Source organism: Nomascus leucogenys, chromosome 22a (genome assembly GCF_006542625.1).
Source record: "Nomascus leucogenys isolate Asia chromosome 22a, Asia_NLE_v1, whole genome shotgun sequence".
Classification (NCBI taxonomy): Eukaryota; Metazoa; Chordata; class Mammalia; order Primates; family Hylobatidae; genus Nomascus; species Nomascus leucogenys.
Genome location: NC_044402.1, coordinates 79,357,025 through 79,372,427, shown reverse-complemented (window position 1 = coordinate 79,372,427; position 15,403 = coordinate 79,357,025). Strand labels below are relative to the sequence as shown.

The window sequence follows — 15,403 nt, the reverse complement described above, 5'->3', positions numbered from 1 at the left end:
GTGTCAGCAGCGGTGGCTACAGAACAGCGGATTTTCCTGAGATCACAAATTCAGCTGTCTGATAGTTCCTCTGGAGGTTTTGTCTCAGAGGAGTACCTGGCCGAGTGAGGTGTCAGTCTGTCCCTACTGGGGGGTGCCTCCCAGTTAGGCTGCTCGGGGGTCAGGGACCCACTTGAGGAGACAGTCTGCCTGTTCTCAGATCTCCAGCTGCATGCTGGGAGAACCACTACTCTCTTCAAAGCTGTCAGACAGGGACATTTAAGTCTGCAGAGGTTCCTGCTGACTTTTTGTTTGTCTGTGCCCTGCCCCCAGAGGTGGAGCCTACAGAGGCAGGCAGGCCTCCTTGAGCTGTGTTGGGCTCCACCCAGTTTGAGCTTCCTGGCTGCTTTGTTTACCTAAGCAAGCCTGGGCAATGGCGGGCCCCCTTCCCCCAGCCTCGCTGCCACCATGCAGTTTGATCTCAGACTGCTGTGCTAGCAATCAGCAAGACTCCGTGGGCATAGGACCCTCCGAGCCAGGTTCGGGACACAATCTCCTGGTGTGCCGTTTTCGAAGTCCATTGGAAAATCGCAGTATTAGGGTGGGACTGACCCGATTTTCCAGGTGCTGTCTGTTACCCCTTTCTTTGATTAGGAAAGGGAACTCCCTGACCCCTTGTGCTTCCCGAGTGAGGCAATGCCTTGCCCTGCTTTGGCTCACGCACAGTGTGCTGCACCGACTGTCCTGCACCCACTGTTTGGCACTCCCTAGTGAGATGAACCTGGTACCTCACATGGAAATGCAGAAATCACCCGTCTTCTGTGTCGCTCAGGCTGGGAGCTGTAGACCGGAGCTGTTCCTATTCGGCCATCCGGAAGTTATTTTCAATGAGTCAGAGGTAATGCTAGAAATAAAATTTAGGTCCAGAGACGTCTACTGTACTGATTTTGTCCATTCAACTAAAGAGCTTTCCATCCATTAAGTAGTTGTAAGTAAAGAACCTACCTAAACACAAATAATTGTTGTGGGCAATGTTAAGAAGGGAAGTCCTTAGTGCCTTTTTTCAGGAAATATAGATGTGAGAAGAGAAATTATATGCTAACATAAGTCAGAATAGTTAAATACATAAAATTATTATTCTAGACAGGAAAAAGGATTGTATGTAAAGCTGTTCATAAAGTAACAAGTTTGCCTTAAAATAACATATTTTAGCTTTCCTACTGCCCATCAACAGAGAATACCGGGATTTGATACTGGAATTTATTGAGGAGATACTGATACCTTCCAGTTGATTTCAGTAATTCACAAAGGGCTCCCAAATTCAACAGAAGAAAATTGTGAGCGTTGTCGTCCTGGAATCTCTAAGTCCAAATAATAACAGGCCAATAACTAGATCAGTCCCAGAATACGTCTAAAAATGGAAACCCGATCCACGTTTTTGGCAGTAATTGTTTTTTCCTGCTCTCCTCCCAAGTCTGCAGGTACAAACAGCAACACAGCTTTAGCGTCTCTTCTAATATGCATTAGAATCACCTAGTGGACCAAATGGATATTTCAAGTCTGGTCATTGCTAGTTAAGTCCAGAGCTCATTTGACTGTATTGTCTGATACAAAATAAAGGCAACTTGTTCCGCTACTGTAAAAAAAGAAAAAAAAACCCAAAGCCCTATGGAAACATGCCTTCAAAATCAAAGCAGTCCTTAGAACTGTCACCTGTGACCATCAATTGAAAACATTTCTGTATGTGTGTGTGTTTTTGGTAATTGCCAGAGAGACTGTCAAAAAGTCTTGGGTTAAAGAAGATAAATAATTGATGCCTTTTTCCTTTATCAGGTTTTTGTACTTAATAGAACCTGGTTATTCAGCAAGTTCTGCACATGGAAAAGAAAATGAAAGTAATTTGATGAGATTTTCATCTCTCCTTAAGCATTTCTGTTAAGGTCGTTTGAATTGCTTATTGCTAGCTCACCTCCTCCAGCATATTTTAAATAAAGATAAAAGAGATCTGATTTCAGATTGTAGAACAAATTGCAGAAAAAGAAACTGCAGTGGTTTATGGCATTCTGATGTGTTGCTTTGTGCTGCAGCAGAAGTTCACCTTCTTGCCGCCTGAATTGTTTATCCTTCACCATCAGAGAGCATTTTCTACTGCTTGCATAACCCATCTTTCAGTCCTGTCTTTGGCACATGTCGTTTGGGAGCTGAAATTCTCAGCCTGCTTTTGCTGTCACCACTGCCCACAGTTGGCTTCTTGCTCTCAGAGACTCCTTCTGAGAGGCCTGATCCACACATCCATTCTCCTCTCTAATGAACTGTTTTCACGGAGCCCCTGATTGTATATGGGACCTATTTCTGTGTTAAAATTGGATTCTATAACCATAGCTTTGCATTTTGGTTTTTATTTTAAGGACGTTCATAAATATAGCCTAATGAGAACCATTTCTCTTCTCCAGAATCCTTTATTTCTGCAGATGTATATAATGAGCAGGAAAAATATTGCATAATATGAATTCTGACACTGGCATTTCTGTCCCTACCTACAAGAATTTCCTCTTACTGGTTGTGTGAAATTAGGCAAGTTATTGAACTGTCTATTGAACTGTTACCTCATCTGTTAAAAAGGCAAATATCTCTATCATAGGAGGGGTGCAAAGGTTGATTGAAATTATGTTGTAACCTGCCTAAATTCGTACCTAATACTTCTCTTAGAAGGAAGGCTGGTTAACTTCTTTTACCTTCTTCATTCTTATCTACCAGCAGGGGTCCAAAGTGGGACTTCCAACAAGAAAAAAAAAAAAAAAAAGGAGTCCTTCTTTGCCAAAGACTAAATACCGTCCCACTCTTCCAACCTTCCCATTCTTTTGGTACATCCCTGTATCAACTTTCCTCATGCATCTTCAGTGATGAACAAGACATGCAAAGAAATGCATGTCTTACCTAATCAAAGAAAAAAAATGTGGGAAGGAGCCTCTTTGCTACTTCTGCTTTCCCAAAAGCTATCGTCCTTTACTCAGCCAATGAATGTAGCCAATGTCTTAGTCCATTTTGCATTGCTACAAAGGAACACCTGAAACTGGGTAATTTATGAAGATGAAAGGGCTATTTGGCCCATGATTCTGCTGGTTGAAAGACTGGGCATCTGTTGAAAGCTTCAGGCTGCTTCCACCCATGGCAGAAGGTGAAGGGGAGCTTCCATATGCAGAGATCACATGGCAAGAGAGGAGGCAAGAGAACACGTGGAGACACTAGGCTCTTTTTAACAACCAGGTCTGCTGGGAACTAATAAAGGGAGAACTCACCCAAAGCCCCCACCAAGGGAGGGCATTAATCTGTTCATGAGGGGTCCGCTCCTATGATCCAAATACCTTCCATTAGATCCCATCTCCAACACTGGGGATCAAATTTCAGCATGGGGTTTAGAGGGGACACACATCAAAACTGTAGCAGCCAACATCCCCACTTAGATGTTCTTAAATGCTACCAACTGATATCTCACACCGCTCTTCTCCTGACTCCACTTTTTAAAATACCCTTAATTAAAGCTCAGTCCTTAAGTCTACATTTAACAAGTATAGTCCAAATATATTTTAATTGGAGAACCATCCAATAATAATATAATGCAACCTACTGATGTGATTTTAAATTTTCTAATAGCCACATTTTAAAAGTAAAAAGAAATTAAAAAGTAAAAAGCCACATAAAAGGATGAAAAGCAATAATATTTTTAAATTAACCCAACATATCTAAAATGTTATTTCAATAGGTAATCAATGCTAACTTTTTTTTTTTTTATTGAGACAGGGTCTCATTCCTATTGCCCAAACTGGAGTGCAGTGGCGTGATCTTGGCTCATTGCAGCCTCAACTTTGCAGGTTCAGGTGATCTTCCTCCCATAGCCTCTCTGAGTAGCTGGGACTACAGGTGTGTGTTACCACACCCTGCTAATTTTTTGTATTTTTTAGTACAGACTGGGTTTTGTCATGTTGCCCAGGCTGGTCTCAAACTCTTGAGGTCAAGCGATCCACCTGCCTCAGCTTCCCAAACTGCTCGGTTTACAGGCATGAACCACCATACTCATACTCATACTAACGTTCTTAATGAGATATCTTCATTATACTTTATGCTAAGTCTATGAAATCTGCCGTGTGCTTTACACGTGGAGCATGTCTCAATTAGCTAGTCACTTTCCAAGTACAAGATAGCTATGTATGATGAGAGGCTACTGTATTGGACAGTGCAGGTTTTCCTGCCACCCCACTTTAATTTTCAAGGCAGCTCTTTGTTTTCATTGAACATTCCTGATTGTTTCCTTTCTGCATCTTTGCTGACTTTCCTTTTTCTCCATCTCTTTTCACTCTGTGATAGTTGCCATCCCATCACTACACACACACCACACACAAAGATCTGCCTCACTCCTCTGCTGCATTCTATCTCCTCTGGGCATCAAGTACCTAGAATGCCCTATCAAATTAATGGGATGACCATGAACACATTGCTCAGATGAAACTGGAAGATAGAAACTGGAAAGAAAGGAAAAATATTCTAATTTACCCCTTTAATCCATCATTGCCCAGAATCAATTTCCAGTGCATACTTCGAATACTTTTTGTTTTCCTTCCTTTGTACATCTCCTCAGCTTATGGCTCATGTTTTCATAGTTTTGCAGGGACCATGTTCTACATAAATGTCCTGGTGCATCATTTACTGTACTTATCACTCAGGCTTCTGGACAGCAGCTGACATAATTTAAAAGCTTATAAAAAGCGCACTTAGAATATCAATGCAGCTGTCTGCGGTAGCTACTCGCTGGGCACAATGACTGATTTACTGGGTGGCAGAATATTATGATTGACATGCTCCTCGTTATTTAGGGTGTCTTATTTTGTCATCAGAAGGACTCTGAGAGCCTATTTTGTGTGCATTCCACAGCATACATGGTAAATCTGATCTAAGAGTCTGCTCCTGTGTATGAATACCTCATAATGAGATGTAACACCCTCATGATGATCTACTTCTGAGTTTTATGCCAACTTGTTTTTATATTTCTTTCCAGGGCGCATCTGGTAGTAAAAATTTGTAGATCTAGAGAGTCAGCATGATTTAACAGGCAGGAACGTGAACAGGATACACTGAACATTATCGTATTTCTTTAACTACATTCTCCTAAAGGGAATAGTATTGTCTTACAGGAATAGTATCTTTTGGGAGTTGAAATAGTATGTGCCAAATCTAGAAGATGAGGTCAGTAGCTACCGTTTAAAAATCAAAACAACTCACACTTTCCCAGCTTTCTACACTGCTGGCATGTGTTAGATGACAAGTCTTTGACTCACAAAGTTTAATAAGATTATCTGAGGTTTCAGCCTTCTCACCTGTTTTTAGAGATTAGAGAACACCTGTTTGTACCTATTTTTCATCCACTCTGATTCTATATTAACTGTCCCTATTAAAGCATTCTTGAGATGTCAAGTCCCTCCGACTTTAGCTAAGAATAAATAAAACTCATTTTCATTTAATAAAATAAATCATCTCCGGAAGTTAGCTGTATCCGTGATCCACTTTACTTTGAGGAAACCCTTAAATCATTGCTCTAGTTGTGTTTTTATGGGGGCTCACTGAATTTTTGGGAGAAAATTATTTTGTTTTACAAAATAAAATAATTTTTGTAGCTGTTGATAAAATATTCTCTGTATTTTCATAGGCACATTGTACATATCATCTAGCTCTAATTGGATACCAGAAAAACACTGTCTTCAAATAATTGTAAATATGTAAGCACAATACTTGTGTATCGTGGGGACTAACTAGATAACGTGTATTTTGTGCATAGGTTACCAGATATTCGGAAGAAAATGAGATATATGTCACATGAAAACTGCTACAAGGTCACCAGTATTATTTTCTTTGTGCTAATGATGGGCTAAAATGCTGGTTAATAATGACATTTCCAATTAGCAGAAAGCTAGAGAAATGCTTCCATCCTATATTTTAACTGCCCATTCCATGCTGAGAAAAACTAAGAGTTGGTGTAGACCTTTTGATTGCATAGTCAACTTTGTGATATCAGCCCTATAAATGGTGTGTCCTATTCTAGGTGAGCCCTTAACTCTGATATGTATGTGTGTGTGTGTGTGTGTGTGTGTGTGTGTGTGCGCGCGCATGCACGTGTTATGTGCATTTATTGTGTGGAACTTCTGATCTAATCTAGAGTTCTCCTTGGCTACCTGTTGTGCACATTTCTTCATGTTACAGGATTTCAGAGAAGTCCTGAGACTGCTGCAGGCAAGACAACCTAGGCTGGGGAAAGACATAGTATCAGGCTTGGGATTTATATGCCCATTGTTTTGAATGGGCTGCCAGTGTTCATTTTTCAGATTTGAAGTCATTCCTGCTGATGGCAGGGCTGTAAGACTTTAAATGACTCAAGCATGGCAGCAGGGCACAATGGAAAGAGCATGGACTTTGAAATCCTGCAGACTGGAGGACAAATTCTGTCTCTGCTACTTACTATGTGGCTGTGGATAAGCTGCTTAACCTCTTCAAAACTCAGTTACCACATCTCTAAAATGATGATATCATGACTGTTATAAAGTTGTTGAGAGAAATAGAGATGATGCCCAAAAAGCAACTAGCAAACTGTCCAGCTCGTAGTAGTCTCTTAAGAATCAGTCATTTTGATGTGATCATAAGGATAGTGCTATACAGGATTCAATAGTAAAAATCTAAGTCTCCATTGAGATAAGGAATCTGCATCTAGGGCCCCCATGTCAAATGTTGGCAGCATTTAAAAAGGTACAGATTATTTCAAGTCCTTTGCTATTTGTAGTTTCAGCACTGTATATGGCATGTATTATAAATCAAGTCAATGTAAATGTGAGTCATGCCCTTACCACTTATAATGTCAATGGGTTTTAATAACCTCTCTATTTTCTGGATATAGATTTCCAGCACTTGTAGCAAACTAAATATTTCTGCATAGTCTATTTTATGGCAGGAAATATAATTCTACCTATGCTGCTTAATATCTTCATATGGGTTTATATAACTAAGATTCATATTCATATATATTCATATTCATATATATTTTAAACGAATTCATGATTTTTGGACTGCTTGGGAATCTATTTTGATTCTTTGTCAGGAGATTTTCATTTTATTCATGCCATGTAATCTACTGAACTGATTAGTCATTTTCATACTTATTTGGGATTTTTTTTCTTTTATGCATGTAGAGGTTAAATGAAGAAAAAATTCTAAACTTGTTCATATTATTTTAATACATGAGATAGTTTATATAAAGAGAAATTAAAGTAAGTTTTGAAAGGTCGAGGGACTATTTCTGAATTTTTACTCACTTATTCTGATCATTTGAATTTTGATCTTTCTTTGTTGCTTTTTACCTAGGTTACTTGCTGGTTTCAGAAAACTATAAGAGACTTACAGGAACAAAGTCTAGGTTCATCACTTTCAGACAATGAGGATCTAATTCGTAAGCACGAGGAACTGATAATAAAAGCAAAGGTAAGAGATATATTAGACACATTATAAATAATTGAAAAATGCATTAACTTTTCTTGAATATACTTCTGTGGGTAATTTAGAGGAGAACTGAGAACTCTCTTTGATTAATCTACTATTCATGTAAAAAAATATCCCAATGACATTAGCAAACACCACTGTGCATTGACAGGGCTTCCAGAATAATGATAAACAAATTAACAGCTTCTACAACAATAACTATATTTTTCTGAATAGTTACTATGTGCCAAGGACTATACTATGTATATGAGATCCATTATCTAAATTATCATAAAACCCCTAAAGTGGAGGTATTATTTTCCCCATTTTATGCATCAAAACAAATAAAACACAAAGGCTTGGAAATGCCAATTCGCTTGACCAATGTAATATATCTTTTCAGTGGCAGATTTGAAATTCGGTTCTAGGTTTTGTCTAATACAAAGGCCCAAGCTCTTAAACATTATACATTTTAGCTTTCTAAAAAAACTTTTTTTCTACACTGAGATACAATTACTATGAGTCATCACTTTTATGACTTCCAGATATAATTTGATTGTTGTTCCAATTTACATGTCTTTTGCTCCTTAACTTGCTTCAGATTTCTCAGTTTTACAAGAAGTAATGGCTACCAGCCAGGAAGCCACTTGTAGGTATATAGAATGCATGAAAATGCAAGCATGAAGTGCTGAAAGCAAGATGAGTAAAGCGCTGGTGTTGTGGTTGACCTTCTCTCCATTGTGTCTTGTTATTTGAAAATCCGTGCATTTATACATCTGGGGGTCTGTAAATACTTTCCAAAATTCTTTACAGAGGCTCCATATTGATCTGCAAGTAAACAGAAGTCCATCATAGTAGATGGGATGGGAACAGTGAATAATCACTATCAAGATTTAGAGAACTTTGTATATTAATATTTTAGATGATTGATAGTTGTAGGTAGAGCTAAGTCATAAAGCTCTAGAAAACAATGGGCCAACACTACTAGACAATAATTGAATACAGGCTAGTCAAGTCAAATATTCACATGTCTTGGAGGTTAGGAGTAGGCAGGATGAGGACCGAGGCAGTAGATTGCATTTATTTAGACTTAAATCTTTTCATGGGGATCATGACACATTTGTTTCAGTTTCTTGCTTCTGTTTGAACACTCCAGTGTCTTGTAGGCATTCAAAGTGTTTGGTTTGAATATTTGATTGATAAAAGGTGCACTTACAGAAGACTGTTGACTAATAATGACTGATTATTTTTTAATTTCTTAAAAATTTTCAGCATTTGGTTTATCTGTTTAGGAGGTTAACTTTTTTCATTGAATTATGTGGCAATTTATTCTGTTTGTATCAAACTCAAGTTTTATCAATGAAAATTCTATCGAAAGCCCCAAATGCCAAGCACAAGAGATCACCAGAATTGCATAGGATGCTACTTCCTTTAATATAAAAAAAGCAGTATATAGTGTACACATAATTTAGACATCCCTTGGGGTTATATTCATGATAAATGTGGAGTTATGGTTTCCTCTAGCCCTGAAGACAGTCTAGAGTAGAATATTTGTTAATGTTTGACCTTAGTAGGGCACAGTTTTTCTCATAGTTTATAGCTCATATTTCAACCTCTGATGTCCATAAACAAAAAAGCATATAGATATTCTTTCCATCAATATTATTAAGTTGCAGGTATAAAAGATGTAAAAAATAATTTTTAAAAGACTATTTTTAGAGCAGTTTTAAGTTCACAGCAAAATTAAGAGGAAGGTATAGAGATTTCCCATATATACCCTGCCCCTACACATTCGTAGCCCCCCCCATAATCAACATCCCCACCAGAGTGGTGCATTTGTAACAATTAATGGACGTACATTGACACATCATTATTACCCAAAGTTCATAGCTTATATTAGGGTTCACTCTTGGTGTTGTACATTCTATGGGTTTGGACAAATGTATGATGATATGTATTGAATGATTGAACATCATTGAATTATACAGATTATTCTTGCTGCCCTAAAACTCCTCTGTGCTCTGCCTGTTCATTCTTTTCCACACCCCCAACTCCTGACAACCACTGATCTTTTTACTGTCTTCACAGTTTTGCCTTTTCCAGAATGTCATGTAGTTAGAATCGTACAGTATGTAGGCTTTCAGATCGGCGTTTTTCACTTAGTAATATGTATTTAAGTTTCCTCTGTATCTTTTCATGGCTTGATAGCTCATTCGTGTTTAGAAATAAACAATATTCTAGACAAGGCTGCATGACATAGGGAGATTCCATCTCTACAAAACATTTAAACGATTAGCCAGGTGTGTTCCATGCTACTCAGCTACTCAGGAGGCTGAGGTGAGAGGATCGTTTGAGTCTGGGAGGTTCCAGACAAGTATATGCACTTCCTTCAGGGTCCTGAACTACTCTGCATATTGTGCAGAAGCTGAGTACTGCCACATGTACTCAAGTAGTTTTCAAGCCAAACTGTTTTTGAAAAGTGAGGCATAGAAACCTATTTCTCCACAAGCATCCCTGAGAGTAAATTTCTTTTCTTTTCCCTTTTTTTTTTTTTTTTTTTTTTTTTTTTTTGAGATGGGGTCTCTCTCTCTGTCACTCAGGCTGGAGCACAGTGGTGCAATCATAGCTCACTGCAGCCTCAAAATCCTGGGCTCAAGCAATTCTCCCACCTCAGCCTCCTGAGCAACTGGGACTGTAGCTGCACACGCCCATACCTGGCTAATTTTGTTTTTATTTTTTTTTTTGTAGAGACAGGGTCTTGCTATGTTTCTCAGGCTGGTCATGAACTCCTGGCCTCAAGTGATCCTCCCACCTCAGCCTTCTAAAGTGCTGGGATTATAGGCATGAACTATCATACCTGGCAAATTTATTTTCTAAAAAAAAAGGGGAGGGGTTCATTTATTTATTGGGATTTCTTTTTTTATTTATTTATATGAAGCATTCTTTCCAATGTAAGATTTTCCTTCCAAACTATGGGTTGGGCTATAGAGCCATCAATCTTAAATCCATCTTTAATTAACAAATTACAAAAATGTTGACTAATTATTTAGACTGATTCAGTCAAATGAAGATGAATGCTCAAATATAACTTGTAGATACAAAAAGGTTCTAAAGATATTTGCCATGAATTTCAGACACTAGAGAATTCACTGGCAAGATAATTGGTTATTAAGACTTCAGGAGTCTCCAAATCACATGTGTTTAGAGAGACCCCCATCAGTGTATATGCACAAGGGGGAGTGGTGCTTTATTCTGGGGTGATCCGGGACAGCTTTCTGGAAGGATGGGGTTTGAACAGATGGATGGAATATGAGTTGTTGGTTAGGAAGGGGTGGTCAAACCAGAATATGGCAGAATAAGGCAAACAGCAATCAGACCAGGCTGTCTGTGATGAGAGTTAAAGTCCTTATAATGTGTAAGCCAGAGAAGAGAGGCTAAGGAGAGTTGTCTTAGAGGCAATAGACTTATCCACAGCCATTCTGTAGGAAACAAATAATAATTCATGGTCGTGAGAGAAAAATAGACTTCCACAGTTTGGGAAATAGAAGAGATTCCTGAAGCAACGAGAGGTAGGCCTAGATGACCTGAAAACTTTCTTTAATTTTCAAATCCTGTAAAGGAGATAGGATGTACATTTCAATATCAATTATGCTTGTTATATTGAAAGCAAGATAAGTGTAAAAAACACCTTTCCAGAGCTGGTTGAAAAGAATAAGTCTGGGCGGGGAAGTAGCAGTATTTTTTTAAAGTAGACAGTATCTTACCTTGGTATTCTCAGCACATAGGACAGTGCCTGATATGAAAAGGACATTAATCAAATGTCTGTGTAGTAAGTCTTTTACGTTGTGAAGAAGAAACATCCTTTTAGTTTTTCTTTATGATTCCCTGGTGACTTTAGATAATCACTTAGCCTCCTTTTATCTATCTATCCACCCATTATCTTTAAAAACATTTTTTTAGCCCTCAGAGTAGAGTTACACTTCCCTTTTGGTTTACCTTATTGTCTTCCCCTTTATTCTCTCTATCCCTCACATTCTCATTCTCACAGGGACCTACTCTAATGGGCTCAACATATGTCTTTAGACACAGTCCTATTTCTAAAATTTAGAGTTACGTGTTTCAATTTGCATAAATAGAATGAAGCCATAGATCTCATATTGATTTTTGCCATAACACTGTTTGCATCTAGTTTATACAGTTCTTTGTGTTCTTCAGTACGCTAATTTCTAGTTGCAACGTAAATTTGGAAAGTTGTATTACATAGGTGATGTTCTACTTCTATCCTTTCTAACTTGTCACTGCCTCCCCCCATTTCTTTTTTTTTTCTTTTTTTTTTTTATTATTATACTTTAGGTTTTAGGGTACACGTGCACAATGTGCAGGTTTGTTACATATGTATCCATGTGCCATGTTGTTTTGCTGCACCCATTAACTCGTCATTTAGCATTAGGTATATCACCTAATGCTGTCCCTCCCCCTCCCCCCACCCCACAACAGTCCCCAGAGTGTGATGTTCCCCTTCCTGTGTCCATGAGTTCTCATTGTTCAATTCCCACCTAAGAGTGAGAACATGCGGTGTTTGGTTTTTTGTCCTTGCGATAGTTTACTGAGAATGATGTTTTCCAGTTTCATCCATGTCCCTACAAAGGACATGAACTCATCATTTTTTATGGCTGCATAGTATTCCATGGTGTATATGTGCCACATTTTCTTAATCCAGTCTATCATTGGTGGACATTTGGGTTGGTTCCAAGTCTTTGCTATTGTGAATAGTGCCACAATAAACATACTGTGCATGTGTCTTTATAGCAGCATGATTTATAGTCCTTTGGGTATATACCCAGTAATGGGATGGCTGGGTCAAATGGTATTTCTAGTTCTAGATCCCTGAGGAATCGCCACACTGACTTCCACAATGGTTGAACTAGTTTACAGTCCCACCAACAGTGTAAAAGTGTTCCTATTTCTCCACATCCTCTCCAGCATCTGTTGTTTCCTGATTTTTTAATGATGGCCATTCTAACTGGTGCGAGATGGTATCTCGTTGTGGTTTTGATTTGCATTTCTCTGATGGCCAGTGATGATGAGCATTTCTTCATGTGTTTTTTGGCTGCATAAATGTCTTCTTTTGAGAAGTGTCTGTTCATGTCCTTTGCCCACTTTTTGATGGGGTTGTTTGTTATTTTCTTGTAAATTTGTTTGAGTTCATTGTAGATTCTGGATATTAGCCCTTTGTCAGATGAGTAGGTTGCAAAAATGTTCTCCCATTCTGTAGGTTGCCTGTTCACTCTGATGGTAGTTTCTTTTGCTGTGCAGAAGCTCTTTAGTTTAATTAGATCCCATTTGTCAATTTTGGCTTTTGTTGCCATTGCTTTTGGTGTTTTAGACATGAAGTCCTTGCCCACGCCTATGTCCTGAATGCTATTGCCTAGGTTTTCTTGTAGGATTTTAATGGTTTTAGGTCTAACATGTAAGTCTTTAATCCATCTTGAATTAATTTTTGTATAAGGTGTAAGGAAGGGATCCAGTTTCAGCTTTCTACATATGGCTAGCCAGTTTTCCCAGCACCATTTATTAAATAAGGAATCCTTTCCCCATTTGTTGTTTTTGTCAGGTTTGTCAAAGGTCAGATAGTTGTAGATATGCAGCATCATTTCTGAGGGCTCTGTTCTGTTCCATTGATCTATGTCTCTGTTGTGGTACCAGTACCATGCTGTTTTGGTTACTGTAGCCTTGTAGTATAGTTTGAAGTCAGGTAGCGTGATGCCTCCAGCTTTGTTCTTTTGGCTTAGGATTGACTTGGCGATGCAGGCTCTTTTTTGGTTCCATATGAACTTTAAAGTAGTTTTTTCCAATTCTGTGAAGAAAGTCATTGGTAGCTTGATGGGGATGGCATTGAATCTATAAATTACCTTGGGCAGTATGGCCATTTTCACAATATTGATTCTTCCAACCCATGAGCATGGAATGTTCTTCCATTTGTTTGTATCCTCTTTTATTTCATTGAGCAGTGGTTTGTAGTTCTCCTTGAAGAGGTCCTTCACGTCCCTCGTAGGTTGGATTCCTAGGTATTTTATTCTCTTTGAAGCAATTGTGAATGGGAGTTCACTCATGATTTGGCTCTCTGTTTGTCTGTGATTGGTGTACAAGAATGCTTGTGATTTTTGTACATTGATTTTGTATCCTGAGACTTTGCTGAAATTGCTAATCAGCTTAAGGAGATTTTGGGCTGAGACGATGGGGTTTTCTCGATATACAATCATGTTATCTGCAAACAGGGACAATTTGACTTCCTCTTTTCCTAATTGAATACCCTTTATTTCCTTCTCCTGCCTGATTGCTCTGGCCAGAACTTCCAGCACTATGTTGAATAGGAGTGGTGAGAGAGGGCATCCCTGTCTTGTGCCAGTTTTCAAAGGGAATGCTTCCAGTTTTTGCCCATTCAGTATGATATTGGCTGTGGGTTTGTCATAGATAGCTCTTATTATTTTGAGATACATCCCATCAATACCTAATTTATTGAGAGTTTTTAGCATGAAGGGTTGTTGAATTTTGTCAAAGGCCTTTTCTGCATCTATTGAGATAATCATGTGGTTTTTGTCTTTGGTTCTGTTTATATGCTGGATTACATTTATTGATTTGCGTATGTTGAACCAGCCTTGCATCCCAGGGATGAAGCCCACTTGATCATGGTGTATAAGCTTTTTGATGTGCTGCTGGATTCCGTTTGCCAGTATTTTATTAAGGATTTTTGCATCAATGTTCATCAAGGATATTGGTCTGAAATTCTCTTTTTTGGTTATGTCTCTGCCAGGCTTTGGTATCAGGATGATGCTGGCCTCATAAAATCTGTTAGGGAGGATTCCCTCTTTTTCTATCAATTGGAATAGTTTCAGAAGGAATGGTACCAATTCCTCCTTGTACCTCTGGTAGAATTTGGCTGTGAATCCATCAGGTCCTGGACTCTTTTTGGTTGGTAAGCTATTGATTATTGCCACAATTTCAGAGCCTGTTATTGGTCTATTCAGAGATTCAACTTCTTCCTGGTTTAGTCTTCGGAAGGTGTATTTGTCGAGGAATTTATCCATTTCTTCTAGATTTTCTAGTTTATTTGCATAGAGGTGTTTGTAGTATTCTCTGATGGTAGATTGTATTTCTGTGGGATCGGTGGTGATATCCCCTTTTTCATTTTTTATTGCAACTATTTGATTCTTCTCTGTTTTCTTCTTTATTAGTCTTGCTAGCGGTCTATCAATTTTGTTGATCTTTTCAAAAAACCAGCTCCTGGATTCATTAATTTTTTGAAGGGTTTTTTGTGTCTCTATTTCTTTCAGTTCTGCTCTAATTTTAGTTATTTCTAGCCTTCTGCTAGCTTTTGAATGTGTTTGCTCTTGCTTTTCTAGTTCTTTTAATTGTGATGTTAGGGTGTCAATTTTGGATCTTTCCTGCTTTCTCTTGTGGGCATTTAGTGCTATAAATTTCCCTCTACACACTGCTTTGAATGTGTCCCAGAGATTCTGGTATGTTGTGTCTTTGTTCTCGTTGGTTTCAAAGAACATCTTTATTTCTGCCTCATTTCATTATGTACCCAGTAGTCATTCAGGAGCAGCTTGTTCAGTTTCCATGTAGTTGAGCAGTTTTGAGTGAATTTCTTAATCCTGACTTCTAGTTTGATTGCACTGTGGTCTGAGAGACAGTTTGTTATAATTTCTGTTCTTTTACATTTGCTGAGGAGAGCTTTACTTCCAACTATGTGGTCAATTTTGGAATATGTGTGGTGTGGTGCTGAAAAAAATGTATATTCTGTTGATTTGGGGTGGAGAGTTCTGTAGATGTCTATTAGGTCCACTTTGTGCAGAGCTGAGTTCAATTCCTGGATATCCTTGTTAACTTTCTGTCTCGTTGA

General features: G+C 38.4%; 1 protein-coding gene across 1 annotated transcript in view; it reads left to right on the top strand.

Annotated features, from left to right (window-relative positions):
• CCDC141 (coiled-coil domain containing 141) overlaps nucleotides 1–15,403 on the top strand; it is a 225,441-nt gene that overhangs the window by 104,845 nt on the left and 105,193 nt on the right. Inside the window, exon 6 of the mRNA XM_030803664.1 lies at nucleotides 7,384–7,500. Coding sequence (XP_030659524.1) covers nucleotides 7,384–7,500 — 117 coding nt within the window. The remainder of the gene's footprint in view (nucleotides 1–7,383; nucleotides 7,501–15,403) is intronic.